The 18886-nt window shown below is 32.9% G+C and overlaps 1 protein-coding gene across 4 annotated transcripts; it reads right to left on the minus strand.

Annotated features, from left to right (window-relative positions):
- Positions 1–2745: 2745 nt before the first annotated feature.
- LOC113717717 (probable serine/threonine-protein kinase PBL17) lies at positions 2746–11627 on the minus strand. 4 transcript variants are annotated; one of them, XM_027242513.2, is made up of 8 exons: positions 10799–11627; positions 5167–5259; positions 4722–4972; positions 4374–4611; positions 3898–4039; positions 3677–3798; positions 3437–3557; positions 2746–3239 (listed from the first exon to the last, which is right to left on the minus strand). In XM_027242513.2, the coding sequence occupies exons 3-8, from the start codon at positions 4967–4969 to the stop codon at positions 2917–2919; spliced, it is 1194 nt and encodes a 397-aa protein (XP_027098314.2). In that variant the 5' UTR covers positions 4970–4972; positions 5167–5259; positions 10799–11627; the 3' UTR covers positions 2746–2916. The 4 variants fall into 4 exon arrangements, with proteins under 4 accessions (XP_027098314.2, XP_071929176.1, XP_027098315.2 ...); XM_072073075.1 differs by lacking the exon at positions 10799–11627 and having other exon boundaries at positions 2746–3236; positions 5167–7291; XM_027242514.2 differs by lacking the exon at positions 10799–11627 and having other exon boundaries at positions 4737–4972; positions 5167–7287.
- Between the last annotated feature and the right edge of the window lie 7259 nt (positions 11628–18886).

Genomic DNA, 18886 nt, shown 5'->3' on the forward strand with positions numbered 1-18886 from the left:
ATGAATGTCACATATGTTGAATTTGAATTTCTAATGTAAATTTCAATTATGTGATATTTATCTAATTATGATAATGTATACAATATTTACTCATTACTAAATCATTATAGCTATATAATGCTAGAACGTCAACCAGGTCGAAGAATATTTTTGCCATTTGATTCATATCTACTGTTGGGCGAACAAATAGTAAACTTATCAGGCCAATCTTTGGCAAAACTGAGCTCCAACCTAAGATGCAGATCCAAGGATGCTAAAAAGGCCCATATAGAAATTTTGATGACAATGCCATAAAGAATTTCTTTTCAATAAACATTTTCATTTGTTATACCAAAGATATTAATTATCCTAGGTTACCATAAGAAATTATAAAATGTATATATAATCAATAAAAATAATTTGAGTGTTTTATTTTATATTATCAATTTCTTGATATACATGATTAACAATTAATGTGTCATGTACTAAATTAACTGCCAATAAAATTTGTTAGTAAATTTAGCTTTAATTAGTCCAAACCTCGTCGTTTAATTAGCTGTGATTTTACGTATTAACACATTACTGATCCATTGGAAATTGAGGGCCTAACCCACTACAAAATATCACCAAGCAATGATTCAAAGCTTAGTGTCGAAGATGAGAAGTTATACTACTTCATTTATGAATATCTATAAATATAATGCAGAAGATGAGAAGTAAATAACTTGAGCAGGTAGCATGCAATTCAAGAGTAATTTACAGTGATTACTTTTGATGTTTATTGTGCTCTTTTAAGAAATTTGACGTTCAGCTTTGATTCAAGTCCATTATTTTCTAGAAAAATGTGCAAACACTATCAAGGAAATCCCGAATCCATCTGATGATTTTCAGAATATGGATGATGGACTTAGGAGCTATCTTAGAAACTTTAAGCTCATTTGATTTGGTTCAGATTAGCTGAATATGCAGCAAGGGCTACTAATTCTCATGCTTATGAAGATGTAACAGTGTAGAAGATTTAATTCACTTTTTAGTTTTCTTGGGAACCTCAATGACTCTTTGAGATGGAATACCTCTTCAAATGATCCTTAACTTCACAATTTGCTCATAAGCTGATTCACTCTGCAGAGGGTCTATCCAACTCCTCATGAAGTAATCCTGATTGGGTGTGGAATGTTACGTCCAGAAACCATATTAATCTTTTCCTCTGGCTTGCCAGCCTGAACAGAATGCCAACTAAAGTTCTTCTTTTCAAAAAAAAAAAAAAGAAGTTAAGGAGAGGTACTTTATTGCTGCAAGTCTCAAGAGGATGTGAATCATCTCCTTCGAACTTGTCTCCAAGCTAGGAACCTCTGGAGTAAGTTGAATCTACCTACGGAAATTATCAGTGACCTTCCCCTAAGCTTTAAAGAGTGGTTCCAAAAAGCTTGTCTTGCAAACAAATTCCTCCCACTTTTGTAACATTCCTGGGGCACTACTTTTTTTCTTTTGCCTGCTAGTCCATAGGGAACTTTAGAAATAAGGCATTTTTGGAGCCGGGAAAGATCACCCTTCTCCCCTTTGTAATATAGTTTCTTTGGTGTCTGATTTGTCCTTTTTAGGAACAATCAAATAGTATCGAATGGAAAAACTGAAATTCAGTACAGACAGTCCCCTCCCAAGGCTAATTTCTGGAAATTGAACAGTGAATGGAATTTCAAAGGGCAGTCTAGGTGCAGCTGGATCTGGAGAACTTATAGCAAATAGCGAAGGGTCATGGATTACAGGTTTCAGTATAAAATGGAGAAGAACATCCAATCTTCTAGCTGAGCTATTAAGCTAAAGACGAGAACTCGGAATATCCACTGATCGCAGTTTTCTTAATGTTGATGCTTGTATGCCCTTGGCTTTATTTATCAAGGTGGCATCTGAACTCATGAGTTACCTACTTGCATATTTGCAGCAAGCATCGATCAAGCACATCTTCTAAGGCTGAGTGAGTTCAAATCTCCCTTTCCCCTCCCCGCTTCTTAAATCCCACTCCACCTTTGTTGGGAACCAAAAAAAAAAAAAGAGGCTCATCTTCCTTGAATCCAAGTGAATGGCAGAATGTTTAGCTAATGTTCGGACGCATTCATCATGAAGATCATTTTATTTATATTTATGATGCAATGCCTTGGCTAGTAGCGAGCCTACTGAATGAAGACCTTTTGGGGGTCATGCATTTCAACAATATCCTGCACTTACAGTTGATGAGATCCGTGCCTATTAGTTCATGATGCTGGTGGCGTTTGTATCTGGTTCAACTACAGCTTTGATGTGCAGTGTTTGTAACTGGTTCAATTGCAGCTTTGAAGTGCAAGGTGCAACCTGTTAATTCCATCACATTAATTGGCCACCACATTAATTGTGGTGTGAAAGGTCAAGAATTCAAACCTTATCTCTCATCAATGTGCCTCTATAAGAGATTTGTTATAAATTCATACGGGTGCGTGGTGCACCCGTCTGGTCTAATGGTGATTCAGTTCCTATCAGGTTCCCCCGACTCAATTAGGCTATCCCATAGAATAGGCTTCCCCCGCCCTTTAGGAGTAGAAGTAGGAGTAGGTTAGGTTAGGTTAGACTAGACGTGCTGTTGCGAAAAAAAATTCCATTAAAAAAGGCAAAAACACAACTACTTGTCCAAAATTGTAGTGATCTTTAAGATGGCTCACCCAGATTGGAAAAAAAAAAAACTGTTAGCAAGCAAATTTAAGAAAAACGCGTGTACGGCATTTTACAGATAACTGCACCATAAAAGTTGTTGCATCACCAACAACAACAACAGAAATGCTAATTGATAATGGTGATAGCAAAATGTGAAGTTACTTACCCTTGACAGCAACTCAATACAAGAAAATTCAGTGCCATTCTCAAGTAAAATATTTATATAGAACTATCAGGACATTTAACTGAACTCTACCCTAACAACCCTCTGTTCTCTGTTTTAAACTGAGACAATTTATCCAATTCCATGACAATTTCATCCATATGTGGTCGCATTTTAGGGTCTTCTTGCACGCACTTCATTGCCAGGTCAAAGATCAACAACTGAGGAACTGCAATGGTCATTTTAAAACGATCATATCTCTCATTTTTTGCAAAGGCTATCTTGGCCCATTCGACAAAATTCACAGGTCTTTCCTCCACTGCACATTTTGCTAATGTCAACTCCAAAAGCAAGAGCCCAAAAGCATACACGTCTGATGTGAAAAACCATTCTCTGCGAAACTCTAACACTGCTGCAAAGTGTGAAACAAATAACTTCTCTGAGAATACAAACATACATCCATACTTGAAAAAGCAGAACTTCAGATAGAAAAAAAATATGCACTTCCAGAAGCAACACATCTCCATCTTTATAATCTTGACAAAAGATTGTAATTAAAAATTTTAAATATACAATAAAATGGTAAAATTTGCAAGTACAGAATCTCACATGTCAGATATTCTGGGGAATAGTAGTTGTATGCTCCTCCCACAATTGTTTTTAGTACTGGAAAATTATCCGATGCAAGATTTGCAGCACGATCAAACTCAAACAGTTGTATGTTATAATCCTGCATTGAATGTTAAAAAACAAACAGTTGAAATTGTTATGCCAACTATTATTACTACTAGTGCGTCACATGAGGACATGCCAGTATAAACAGCAGTACGAGGTAAAAGAAATTCCAACCTCATCAACACTTATGCTGGGAGCAGTAAAGTTGCATAAAGCAATTTGTTTGCCATGAAAGAACCTTAAGGTTTCAGCAACTTGCCTTGCCACCTTCATCCGTGGGCTCCAAGTGAAGTTATCTAACAGAAACAGGAAGAAGTAAAGAATAAACAAATACTCACTCGCATGCAGAAACAAATGTATGAATATTATTTATTATTAGAGTGTAGGTTGAGTACCACGAGGGATGAGATCCTTGACAGTTAGATTTAGGTTCACATCAAATACAAGAGCAAACATCTTGTCACAACAGTATCCGATCAACTTTGCCATCCTAGGATGCGAGGCAACATGCGGATTCAGCAGAATCTCAAGCTGGCGCTACAACAACACAAAACCAAACCCAATCATCCACATTTTTACAAATATACCGACCAAGTTTCATCAATATCCACTAGAGCTCTGGGGCAGGTGCAATTGGTAAGGTTATTATGTTTTTCTCGAATATTGGTGCATGCTTACAGGCGAGATTATATTCATATTCTGAGTTGGTTTCCCCGAATAAAATTTACACCTAAAACAAAATAATATTAGCATACACCACATTATGTGTATTATAGAATAACCACACAACTGCACCAAAACTGCAACTGTAGCTGGCCAAATCCTATCAACTGCAGCTCAATAATTAGACACATTGTATCATCTCACTTACAGCATAATAGACTGGATAATTGCCGTAAGTAGGATTGAAAGGAATTAAAAAGTCCCATCTTTTGACAATCACCTCCCGCGGTGGCATTCCGGAACCTTCATCAATCTTGCCTCTGAACAGTCGGCCAAAGGTAGACTTCCGTATGTAGTTGTTTTCGGAAAAGTCACTAGTAATTTGGATCATCTTATCATGGCTGAAATGCTTCACCTTTCCCAAGTCTATCCCCTCAACAGGATTCCTAACCCAAAACACAAAACACAGGTGACAATTTTTTTATAATAAAAAAATGGTGCTAATCATTAATATACTAAAGGAATACAATTTTAAGGAATTGAAAAAAGAATTTACCCCATATTTTCGTACCGGACAATTTGATCGGGAAGTGGCAGCACCAAGGAATAGGGGCTCTTCAAAAAGTTGTCCCTCCGGAACGCATAGAAGGAAACGTCCAAGTTCCTCAACTGCTCGATGAAATTGCGTATCTTCTTTTGTTCTTCGCTTTCAAAATCACCGGCGACCATGGATTTTATCTGCTCGTTGCTGGTCTTCCCTCTTTTTGCAGGTTGGCCAGGAATCACGGGCTTTTGGTGCTCCATGATCTATGCGGGTGAAAAAGAAAGCCTTTCAACCGTAATGAAAATTCTTTAAGGGTAACAAAAATAATCAGAACTAGCATCCAATCTAAGAACAAATACATTTAATTTAAACTTGAGGGCATTCGGTCCCAACCTAATTAACCCAAAACAAAAAGTATAAGAAAAAGATAATGCTCTGGAGACATCGATTGACTTACTATGCCCGCCGGAGACAGAAGAAGGCCCAAAGTATTAGAGAGTGAGAGAGGAGCCAGAAGTTGCTGCGCAGAAGACGGCGGGCGCTTTGACACCTACCCCAAACACAAGAGCAAATGGTTTATTTTGTCAAAAAAGAAAAAAGTATAGTTTTCTATTCTTGTTTATCTGTTGCTGGAGGGGGGGAAAGACAAATAGTAGTACATCACAGAGAGAGAGAGGGCCAAAAGGGTGAGGAGTTGGAAGGGGAGATGGAGTGAAGTATGTGTTGGGTGTGGGGAGAGGGAGCTGAGAGCGAGAGAGAAATTGACGGAGAAGGGAGAAGTGAGGCGTGATTTTGTTTATTTTGCTGCATGGCCGAAAATGATAAAAATGGACAACCGTCATGCAAGAGAGAATTCTTTTGGTCTTGCCTCGAAGGGTACGGCTTCCTCAAATCCACGCGCCTGTGCAGTGCACCCGTCCGTATGATCAGATGTCCCTCTATAGGATTAGCCGGACATCTAGCCTGATTTTTTTTTTTTTCTGTCAAGAAGTCAATTGACTCTTACTGACTCAACAAACCTAAACCCCAGAGCATACTCCAAAAGCCGGCAACTCTTGGAGCAGCCCCAGGAGACTTATCTACCCAGCAAACCCCAACCCCTTCCCCGATGTGGGACTAGAACTCACACAACCACCCTGCTACTAAGAATTAACTAACCCCCAAGTGAATTAAAAATGAGCTGATGATGATGATGATGATGATGATGATTCAATTCTAGCCTGATGATGATTCAATTCTCATCATTTTTTTTATTGATTCAGGTGAATTTTGCATTAAAATAGGTTAAAATAGAAGTAGTAGCAAAAGTAATGGTTCAATCTCTATTGTTTCTTTCATTAGCCCAATTAGACCTCTCCTAAAGTAGATTAGAGTAGAAATAGAAATATATTAAAATAAGTGTAGGAGTAGAACTAGGGTGACTTATTGATTGAGGTGCACTACACAAACCAGTCAATAACCAAATTCCAAATGAACAATCAAAATTCTCAGTCAGGACAGTCTCATTACATTTCGATTTTGCATTATTGATTGGGGTGAATTCAGTGATTTACCACACAAACAAACCAGTGAGACCAGTTTATTAACCAGGAACCTTCCATCATTTTTGGGTCAACAAGTGATTTATTTGGTTCTTTAACTAGTTGCATATTTTATTAATTTTAGGTCCTGTATTTTTATTCTTTATTTCTTATTATATTGTCAACTGTATTTTTTTTCATCTGAATGTTGCTTTTCGGCATCTTTTATGGGGATGAAGCCAAGGATATATGTGTGCTTGATATGGATAGTTTACATCTGAAATATTCTAGAGGTTGTTAAGACTGATTAGAATAGCAAATTTTTCATGGGGAAAGGGAAAAAAAAAAGAGAAGACTTTAAATTTGAATAAAAAAAGAGTAAATCTTAAATATACTGACAGTGTATACACTATCACCATTTGATTCATGACATGTATGCAAAAGTTGAATTTCAAATTCAAATTTTGTATAGTTGTCATTCATTCAATGCCCTAAAAAAAAATACCAAGATCACCTCTCTAGTATCCCTTCTACTAACTAATCTGGTATTGATCAGTAATGATGATGCCTCGTAACATTGTTCAATTAATATCAGGTTTTTGATATATAATGTGGCAATATTAACGCTTCCATATTATTAAAGAATTAGTTTTCTATACATTGATAGTTAGGTATGTCAATGGTAGACTCTGATTTGGATCTATTTGATTCAAATCTAGACCCATTTAATTTAGTTAAACTCTGACCCAAATCTAGATTCTTTTGGATCTGAAAAAGTAAGTCCATACCGAAACCTTTATGGATTTGGGTATCCAATGGGTATCAATGGGTATTTTTTGAACATACTACAATAAAAATATATTTAAAATATATAGAGTTCATAAATAATATAAATACCATCCAATTTTTGTTTTCAAATAATAAAGTTAACATTCGACAAGTTGAATACAATATTGTGAACTCAAAGAAAGAATTATTATTAACTACTTCTATATATTTTCAAAGATTCAACTGCATCCATATCCAATATATCATTTGTTTGCCTTTAACTTTTCTCCTTTTATTGAAAAGTTTGTACCAATTATAATGACAACTAGGATTAGTTTTTGAAAAAGAAAACAACCATAACATATATAAATATTTAATTTTATTAAAAAAATGTAATTTTGTACCTCTTTTTCTTATTTAAATCTCAATGTTGGTAGATGTCTCACAATCCAATACTAAAATAGTGAATGAGATAAAAGCCATTTGACTAAGGACCGGTGGCAAATAAATAATAGAATAAGAAGATTTACAAATACTTATCCATTTTTTCTTTGATTCAATCCAATCATCAGTAGTCACTAATGCTTCAAACAGATCTAGAAACAATTTGGCACGAGTCTCACAATCACCCAACCACCAATACTAAATGCAGATTCTGATGTCATAAAATCTTACTGTATTTGATTCAATAGCCACAAAATATTAGATTATTTTATAAATTTACTAATATATATTATTTAATTAAATATATATGGATTTGGGTAAGATCTGGTATGAGTCTGGATTTGGATATGGATTCTAGAAAATCAGACTCTACCTAGACCCACGACTCTCTCACAGGGTATAAGTCTGGGTAGGGTTTGGATTTGAGAAATTAAATCCAAACCCTACCCAAATATAGTCGGTATGGGCAAATATTTGATAGGTTCAAACTTAAGGCACCTTTCATTCTAACCAAGATTAGTTGCGAGATTTAGTCAAAGATTTTCCTAAAATAACTCTTATACTTATCACACTTGGATGTTTCCTGTATGGATACAAAAACTAAACCTAGAGGGGCATCGAGAGGGATGAAATGTCTTTTCAAAATTTAATTGGTACAAATCACATTAATTGTAAAACTCACGAATGAACCCTTGAAGAGGTCATGAATATGCAAAAAAAAAAAAAAAAAAAATTGAGACTCGGAAAAGAAAATTATGATATATAGATGAATTTACATGACTTAGAGGAGAATGCAACATAATGGGTACGAAAAACTAAAATTCGTGAAATAATTTTTCTTCTTATAGAGGAGTAATAACATGATAAGGTTAAAAAGTCATACTCATTTATTTTTCATATTCGAAGGTGACTTTTCTAATTTAAATAAGTAAATGGACTAACCTATTTTCTAATTATCTAAATGTAAGTCTAAATGATATAATTTGCACACATAGGAATAAGGGAATAAAAAATACATCATGCAAATAGAAATAACCTGAAATGGAAAAAAATATATGAAATGCAATAAATGTCATACAAAGTATGAATCTAGCGAGTATTTGGTCTAAGAGTCTAGCATTGGACTGGTCAATTTCTACAAGTTCTCACTAACATTGGACTAGTGAGAAATCGAGAAGAAAAGCCACAATTAGCATTGGACTAATATAGTGATATCATGCACTAATTATAAATAAATAAGCATATAGAGTTTAATTAAAATAAACAAACATATAAAGCACATAGAGCATGTACAGCACATAGCACATAGCACATAGGTATAATATCTAAATGCAAAATCTTAAAGAAAGCGAATAAAACACACAAACACTTAAACACACAAACACATAAGACCTAATTATTACATTGGGAGCCATAATAACAATTTAAAAGGAGAAATATAAGATAATAACCCTATCTAACCTATCTGTTATATTCATCTAACTAATTATATTTTTTGCAAAATAAAATCTATCTATTACATTGCCTATCTAATTACAATTTTTGCACAAAAGGGTGTAACCTATCTATTACAATGTGAGCATTTAAATACCTCCAAATAATCATAAAATTTAAATTAAACAAACATAGAATGAATGAAATGTTAAAATAAACAAATAAAATAAAAACACATAAAACATATAAACATGTAGGGGCACATAGGAGAACATAAAAGGAATTTAAAAGATAATAGGGGTAGCTCCCTTTTGAAGTACCGACTAAGTAAGGGGAAAAGAGAGTTGTTTGCTTTTCTAAAATCAACAAACGGGTCAATGCACCAATTTAATTGATAATTTTAATAAGAAAATATAAACATATGCTAAACTCCCCTTATTATTGTGAAAAAATGTAAATAAACATAAAGCAACCAAAAGTTACAAATTAAATACATTTAAATGAAGCATAATTAGTAATTAAAGAAGAGAAACGATTGTAATTGAGAAATAAAAAACTAACAAGGACTAAATTGAAAAAAAATTAGAAAATTTTGGGATCAAATTATAATTTTTAAAAAGATTAAGGGTCAAAATTAAGTAAAAATAAAGTCCAGGAACAAAAATGCAATTAAATTAAGGACATAAGTGAAAGAAATTCAAAATTCTAGGACCACAATAAAATTACTCAAAAGATTAGGGATCAAATTGCAAAATTTGTTTCTAATTTCAAAAGATTACATAACAAAAAAATTTTGGCCTTTTCTTCTTCTTCTTCTTTTTTTTTTTTTAGTTTTAGGCCGAACCACTTTGGCCCAATGAAAAAAAGCTGAAGTGCCCTATTAAAAAGAAAACCTACCCATGTCATTCTACTATCTCAAACTAACAAAGAAACTGGGCTTGAGTTTCAAAACCCATGTCACAAACCCAAAAAACAAAAAACACATCAACCCGTTTCTTATATAAATTTCTAAAATTATATAATTAGGTAATCTAAATTCAACAAATTTTATTTCAAGCCCCAGTTATACTCTAAAGATCAGAATTAATTTACTCAAAACATGCATAAAACATATGAAAAGAAATCAAGACTTTTAAAGGGAAGAAGTATATCCATTTTTCACAATTTTGGGCCTTAGTGTAATTATGCAAAAATTTAGGGGCCAAATTACAAATATATTTTTCATAGACTCAATTCAGCAAATAACATCCCATGAGCTCAGCTGATTTCCAGCACCATTAAACGCATAAAATGTTTAAAATTTAACCAATAAAGATAAAAATAAGAAAAAGAAAATACAAAATTTTTAACCCAATTCACAAAATCACTCCATTTAATCAGACTATAGACTTGGGCCTTTGTGTCTTGATTCAAACAAAACTAACAAAAATCCAATATAAAGACACATAGACCCCAAACAAAATCAAACACAAACCCATGTGTAAATAACAAAGGTAAACCCAATAGTTTCAACTACAAATCCAACATAAAACAATTTTCTGACCCAATTCTCAACCCACCACAACAAATTAATAACAACCCAAGTGGCCTAAAAGATCAAAACATGACAAACAAAATCAAGAAAAAAGGAAACAAAATAAAAGAAAAATAACTGATAAAGTTTCCGGTGGGTCAAGAACACGACTCGTTAGAAACTAGAAAAATTCTGGCCAAAGTGGCCGGAACTTCGCCGGAGGATGTTTTCACCAGTATCAAAGGCTAGATCTTAACATAAACATGTTCCCTACAGCTTTATGGATTCATTTAAACACCATAAATCATGAGAAAAATTAGATCTAGGATTTATGCCCACAAAAACTCATATGATGGTTTAAAAGCTTTATGTAAAGCATTAGATCAACCAAGAGAAGAGGCTATAGTTACCTACTAATACTTGCAAACTCAAATAAATGCAGGTTGTCTCAAGAAAACACACTCAAATTCCTGAAACGAAGCAAACAATCTCCTATCGTGGAGATTCAAGTGTTGATGAAGCTGCAACTTCAAGCCTTGATTCGAAGGATTTGGAGATGTTTTTTCTGAAAACTCTCAACTGAAGATTTGCACCTCTATGATCATAGATGGAGCAGCAAAAGAAATCTCCTCAAAACAAGTTCAGACGAGATCGAAAAATGATGAAGAATAGGGCTAGTTCGCCAACCCTGTTCGCTATTGTGCAGAAAAAATTTCCTGGCAAAGGTTTCGGGTTTCGATTTGAGGGGTTTTAATGGTTATCAGTGAAAAGTTTCAACACAAAAATTGTTCATCTATATCCCTAGAAGGTGAATAAAAAAGAATTACTTCAAATGGACCAATGACAAGGGAGAAAAATTCCCTAGAACAGAGCCAGTTCACCAGCTGTTTTTCTAGATTTTTTGCAGAAAAGTTTTTCTTTCTCTCTTGCTTTTTCTCTCTCTCACACCCCTAGATCCTATGCGGCTGCTCCCTAACTCGTTTTCCTCTCCCCCCCCTTCCCTAAAAGCTGCATTACTACCTATTTAAATGGAATAAAATTCCTAAAACTTAAGAATAAAGGTTTGGATTGAAAGTGGGTTTATGTGGCTTGTTTTGATCCCTTTGATCTATTTGTTGAGTTGTTTTTTGGACAAAATTTTGGGCACTGAGCTGTCCTAATACTCACCAAGCTTGGGGAGAAAGAAAAGAGCAAGCAAAAGCGAATCCAAATTGTCCAAATTCCAATTGGCTGCATTTTGCTTTGGCTTCGTGCACGTGTGAGGAGCCCCTTTTTTTCTTCAAGAAAAGAGAAATGGGCTGATGGGCCTTGTTTCTTCAAGCGTACTTTCCAGGCTTTTGCTTCTTTTACATGGGCTTTCGTTTGAGTTTTGTTTGGATTTTGGGGGGATTTTTGGTTGGGTTTTGGGTAGATTAAAGATTGGATTTTTGGTTGGAATTTTTATCAGGTTTGAAACAAAGAAACCTCTACTATTTTTTTTAAAATTTTGAAATCCCATTTTCTCTTCCTTTTATTCTCTTTCTTTTTCTTTTTGCTCAAGCCTACAAAATAAAATTAAAAAGATTACTTAAGCAATTCATAAATGAAAAATAAAAATAAAAATAGTAAACTTGAAATTGAGAAAACTTTGGTGTCTACATCACTTATGTTACATTTATCTAATCATGATAGTGTATACACTGTCAGTGTATACAAGATTTACTCATTACTAAATTATGATAGTTATATAATGTTAGAAAGTCAAGTATTTTTTGTCATTTGATTTAGAGTAAAACTTATATGCACTAACAATGTATACATTTTCATGGTTGGATGATGACACATGAATAAAATTCAAAATTCAAATCTAAATTAAGATGAATTGTTAAGCATCCAATGGTGATGGTAATGGTGTATACACTATCAGTATATAAAAGATTAAACCTTTGATTTATATCTATTGTTTGGCATACAAATAGTTAACTTATCAGGCCAATGTTTGAAAAGGCTGAACTCCAACCTAAGACCCAGATCCAAGAATGCTAAAAGGGCCTATTAAGGTCTACATCAGTTATCTATACAAATCAAAAGAAGTTTATCTTTTAATGCATTTTTTGTTCATCCATTTTTTGGGATCACCAATAGCGTTTCCATAGTACAAAAGTGGAGCCTTGTTGGGATTAACAATAGCATTCATTCATTTTTGGGATCACCAATACCTTTTAATGCAGAGCCTTGTTGGTTGATTTTGGATAGTTGACTTTAGAAGGTGGAGCCTTGTTAGGTGATTTTATCCCGTTCAGGGCGTTAAAATGTTAAACCAAATGAAATGGCCCTTGACGTTAAAGCAAACAATTAGGAATTGGTTGATGTGAACCAATTTTAAATTTTCGCTATTGGTTAATGCTATTTTATTCGAAACTTGATGTATGAATTTAAGAAATTTAGCATTCATATTTGTAACTAGTGTCATTCCCGTGCATTTGTACTGACATTTTTTTATGTTCTATAAATTTTATTTTTTTGAACAAAAATTGTTATAAAATAGCTTAAAATGCTATTTTATAAAATGTAATATGCTAATTGTAAGACAAACATTAAAATTAAATATATTAAAAATGGTTAATTTATAACAACTAAATAATTAGTTTCAATTGAATCTTATCCCATGATTTAGTTATGTTTACCCTAATTAATGATGGGAAGTTGACATATGAGTGAAGGAAATATATTAGGAAATAAGTGCAGTTAAATATTTGATTCGTTTACGATCAAAAAGAATTTTAAATCAAACTAATAGATGATGAACTTATTAGTTGCTCAAATTATTAAAAAGTAAGAAAAATAATTTGAGAGAACTTTTACAACCCTGTGTTTTTATGAATACGATTTTAGCCTAAATTGAATTTGAATGGAGAGAGAATAAAAATTAATAGAATATTTTAGAAAAGAATGACTATTTATACAATTTAATTGAAACTTTTTTTAAAAAAAATTTAAATGGACTTGTATGAGTAATATGCTAAAATTGTTTAACATATATTCATTAAAAAAATAAAAAATATAAAAACTTCAGAAATTCAAATAAATAATCAAGTATAAAAACATAGATAGAGTGATTGTAAATGAATAAAATTAAGAAAAAATATTGTGCATCGATTAATAAAAAAATAAGAAAGATATAAACAGTGTAAATGTATATAAAGTAGGAAATTAATAGATTGAAATTCACTAAAAGAAAAGAAGTATAGAATGAAAAAAAAATTAAACAAAATTTTGTCCATATTTTAGTAATGGTAATAAATAATATATGTAACCATGTATAATAGGAAATTAATAAATAAAAATTTACTATAAATAAGAAAGTATCGAAAAATTGGAGAAAAGTTGTTCCAAATTTTAATAGGAAAAAGGTATTAATCCAATAATAGGGATAGAGAGTGTGATTATAGAGAATTAAATGGAAATTATTCACAAAAAATAAATTAAGGCATAAAAAATATTTAAAATGTATATAAAATAGGCAATTAATAGACTTTTAAAATTTACTACAAATAAGAGAGTAAAAAAGAATTGTAATTTTTTGCTATTGAAAACAGATAAAGAATAAAATCCACGAAGAAATATAAACAAACACAATTTTTTTTCACCTGGGAAAAAGATAAAATTTTCATTTAACAAAATACAACTAACTCAACAACTTACGAGAACAGAAAGTAAACAACTAATTAATATATATACATTTTGTGTGTGTGTGTGTGTGTATGTTTATATGTATGTATATGAATCTTCTAAAGTTGAAGGTGTAGGGAAAAATTATCTAACGTGACATACTTTATCTAAATTTTAGTAATAGTATAATAAATAAACCAATATTAGGAATAAAAAACGTGATAGAAAATGATTAGAAAATGAAAGATATGAATTGATTAAAAAAATAAAGAAGGTACAATTAATACAAATTTATATAAGGTATGTCATTAATAGATTTATTAAAATTGACTATAAATAAGAAACCATACCATAAATATGGAAGTAAAAAATGAAGGGAATTAATTGTTACCAAAAGATGCAAAAAATAATTAAAAAATACAAAATGTCTAAGTGATGAAAGATAGATAGTCCACTTGGTGGAAGGTTCGAATAGTCAATTTAATAACTAAAACCTGAACTGAACATTGTTTTATTATACTATAGATATGATGAATCAAATTATTGAAAGTGAATTAAATATAGGTTCATATGCATTACATTATTCAACAAAAGTGGATCTATAGTTTGCAAAATAGATTTTATAGATATATTTTGGCATTGGAATGAAAAAAAAAAGGTTAAATTATTAAGTTTGGTCAAAATATTTTATCATATGATATAATGTGAAAAATGGATTATCTCTATTGAATGCTAAGAGTGATAGTTTACTGAAAGTACTCTTTGCACTTTCAGCACTAAAATCATGGATATTGTAGTGTTTTGTTGAAGGATTGTACGAATAAAGTTTGGCATTTTGATTAACTTTTAACTTTTAAGAATATAACTTTGCCTTTTTTGAAATCAAAGGGCATAATTAACAACCAAAAGAATAGCACCCAAGGCTAGTAGGTAGCATATTGTTCTTGAAAAAGGGATTTGGAGTGCTTGTATAATTGACATGAATCTAATATACATTTAAACTATTCCAATGTTTTGAAGCCAATCCTTGCAGTCGTTAAAATTGCTGTATGAAATGAATGGAAAACCATGATTTAGAAAAATTATTTGCTTGCATCACAAATATAATTTTCAACACATCTTTTTATCTTTCTAATCACCTTTTTATTTCACATACATCATATCACAAAATGTGCTACAATAATTATTTCAAATAATCTCCTATCCAAACACACTCACTATAACTTTGTTAGGTCTTAGTATAGTTTGTAGTCGTGGGCATGCAAGGAGTTGAATGGACATTTTTGACATCCCTATATATGAATTATTATTTGACTCATACAGATTGATCATGATAGTTTAAGCACGTCTATGATAGTAGTCAATATGGTTTTCTGAATTTTTGAGTCTTTTATTTGTGGATCACACTAGTTATGCATGCATGTTGAAAATGGTAAAGGAAGGCATATTCAAGCTTCCTATGCGATTGGTTTTCTTCTGTTTTTCATCTAAAAATTTCTCTTTAGTTTCAAGGATATGTACCATGTAAACATGCTCTGTTTTTGTGGTCAGTTGCTGATCTTTTTAAGTATTTTATTTCTAGGAGATATTTAATTTGAATTTCTTAAAACTTCATTTGGGATATTGGGGCAATTGTTCCACATTTTTCTTTCTCCTTTTTTGTCGACTCTGAGTTTAGTTTCCAACCAAAGATGTTGATTGCATTCTTTATGCGGTTGAGAATTTGGAAGTTATATGTTGTTAATTAGCTATCCCTATGACATAATTCAAATGTGAAAACTCTTAGTGTTGCAAAACCACTTTTTATTTCTCTAATGTGGTTCTTTTTATTTGATCAACTGTTGCAGATTATGAGAGTCCTCAAGTTACTGTAAAGAAATAGGAGGAAACCTACAGTGAGTATAGCACTTGTTGCCTTCCCTGAATTTGGTAGTTACATATTTTGGTAAGTTTGACATTAGTTATATTTTTATAGTTGCCTTGTTGATGACTCCGAAAAAAGCTTGTGACAGGTGCCGAACCTGTGCAATAATAATAAATAAAACCTAACTACCACATAAAGCAGTCAATAATCAATTCGAGTACTGGAGCAGGGACTCTAGGTGTGCAATAGGTTACTTGATTCACCCTGTTCCCGAAGAGTTTGCTTAATCCGATATACTTGAATTAATTATTTAACTGAATTTACTAACTTAGTAGACAGTGGTAAGCAGGGTCGTCTCCTCAGGGACTGGCGAGAAATTTATTTCTTTTCAAGTCAAGATTAATAGGGGGTTTTGGGATTAAACGACAACTAAATAAATTAAATGCAGAAAATAATTAATTAAAAGAAATAACTAAGAGAAACTCTAGCCAAGGGTATGCTTCAGAAATGGTTCATGCAACTGATCATTGATTCAAAGGTAATTCCAACATTTATTAATAGAGTGGTTATAGTTGTCTCGCACGCGCTAAACAACCAACCCTTCCTTAATTTATCGATAGCTAAGGTACGACCGTTAACTATTTCCCTAACCCAAAAACAACCCTAGGTACGACCGTAGGATTTAACTTCTGGTTTGCATTAATAATTAGAAAGGCCCAATCCTAATTAACAAACACGCTACGAGGGTTTGTTTAAATTAGATCGTATGTTTCCCTGACATAAACCCAATTACGCCAGTTGCTACTGGGATAGAGATAACGAACAATTACGGATTCAATTACCTCTATTTAGCAAAATAGCCTGTATGAATAATTAATTATTGCGCACTAATCAATCATACACAAGAGCTATAACAGTTAAAAGCAGGAAACATATGAATACCAATAAATGGAGGAAACAATTAAAATAAATTAGATCTCACAGTAATTGTTGAACCAAGTCTTCAGTTGTCCCCTTCACTAGAATTAAGAGGTTAGTCCTCCATTAATGGAGAACAACCATGCGAAAGAGCTATTCGAACCTTACAAAATTGTTCCTGGCCCAATCGGCCAACTAGCCAAAGAAAAAGTCATAAGAACAAAGCAATTGTGCCCTTTTTATTTCTGCCGTGAGAAGAAGAACCGAATTTGTTGCTGCCTTCAACTCTTAATCACGCGGGATCCGGCCTTCCTTTCTTCCCCAAAGAGTCACGGCTCTCTTTCCTGTTTTTTTGGCTGAAGTCCTAATCAAATGGGAATCTAGCTTCCCTTATTATTTTTTGTTTCCTAATTGAAATCTACTAGCAAATAAAACTAATCTCCTAAATAGGAAAAGAAACCATAAAAGAAAATATCCCAAGTTTTCTAATCCAATATTAAAACTAATAATGAAGATTAAAATCTTCAAAATCTTCCTTCAAAAATTGCCTTGAATTCGACTCGGGCTTGGAAACCGACCCCAAACGTGCCACCATCCAATGAATTGGAAAATTGCCACTTTTAATCACGTTTTGCTCTTTTTCCTACAATTTAGCACTATTAACCAAATATAAGTAGAATCCATCAATTAACGCAATATTTGGCTGAAATCAAGGGAAGAATAATTATAGATTTAGCGACAAATAATGACCTATCAATTTCCCCCACACCTAAACCATGCTTGTCCTCAAGCATGAGAACAACAAATCAAATAATCACAATCAAACAATGGCTATTGATCAAATCTTCTATTGCCAAGATACAATTAAAACATATGTCAAGTATTAGTGATTAAATTCCAAGAAATATCTCTCCAATTAGCTTTCAAGATCGAGGACTCTTTCAATTTATGACTAACTAATCTAAAAATATAAAATATTCAACCAGCATCCATAAGCAAATGGTTCAACTATTAAGCAAAATCTCAACATTAAAATTCAGGGATCAGCGGGTTAACAATTCATTCAAACACTTCCATATTTTTCACTATTAGCACATATTTTTTTTTCTAGAATATCCCCACACATGAATGATGATTTTTTTTTTTTTTTAGGGGGACCGCTTAGTTCTTAGCCATTCAAGCGTTTTGACGCGAACTCCGACATTGGCCATATGAAGGAGCCCGGTTACTCAGCCATCATCGCTTAAAAACCACATACTCATAGCTATCGTCGCTTTTTGACGCGAAAGTCGACATTTGTTGTGAAGACTCCCGGTTACTAGGCAACGATACTAGCGGAGTATAGCCTAATACTATTCATAAATAAGCACCAAAAATAAAATTAAATACCACACAAACCCGCTTCATTTCTTAAACATGGAGAACTAAGATTAATAGCTGAACCAATTTGCACAAAAAAAATGCTAGACAAATATTTACAATACTTAGAAAAGTTAACCAAAAAGTGCAAAAGTCACAAAATCTCAAATATTCACCCGAAAGATACCCTTAAAATCAACCATGTCATACTCAACACCTTAAAGTGTAAAATCTTAGCAATAGAAAAATTCGAGACAACTAACCATCGTTTATCAGGAATAATCACAAATAAGCACAGAGATAGGCAAAAATTGGACAAAATTCGAGAAAGTCAAACAAAAAAAAATTCCAACAAAAATGCCTACACTTGCACTTTTTCAATAAAATGCCAGTATACTACTCCCCCACACCTAAACCTTACATTGCCCTCAATGTAAGCAAAGAAAGAGCAAAACAGAGATATTGGGGCAACGACACTTCCCTTAAAACGGAGGAGGGCAGAACTGAACTACGACTGTGGAGGGAAAGGCTCGGGCGGCTATGGAATAGGTGGGAACGGTGGAGTGAAAATGGTGCTACGGTAGTGCGCGGCAGTGAAAGATTGTAGAGGGAAGGAGAGCTCCGACGTGCGTCTTGATCCAGGCGAACTAGAGTGCACCAGAGAACATCAAACCAGCAAATTTCCAGACAATGCAGCAGTTTCAAT

The sequence above is a fragment of the Coffea arabica genome, chromosome 11e (assembly GCF_036785885.1).
Source record: "Coffea arabica cultivar ET-39 chromosome 11e, Coffea Arabica ET-39 HiFi, whole genome shotgun sequence".
NCBI lineage: Eukaryota > Viridiplantae > Streptophyta > Magnoliopsida > Gentianales > Rubiaceae > Coffea > Coffea arabica.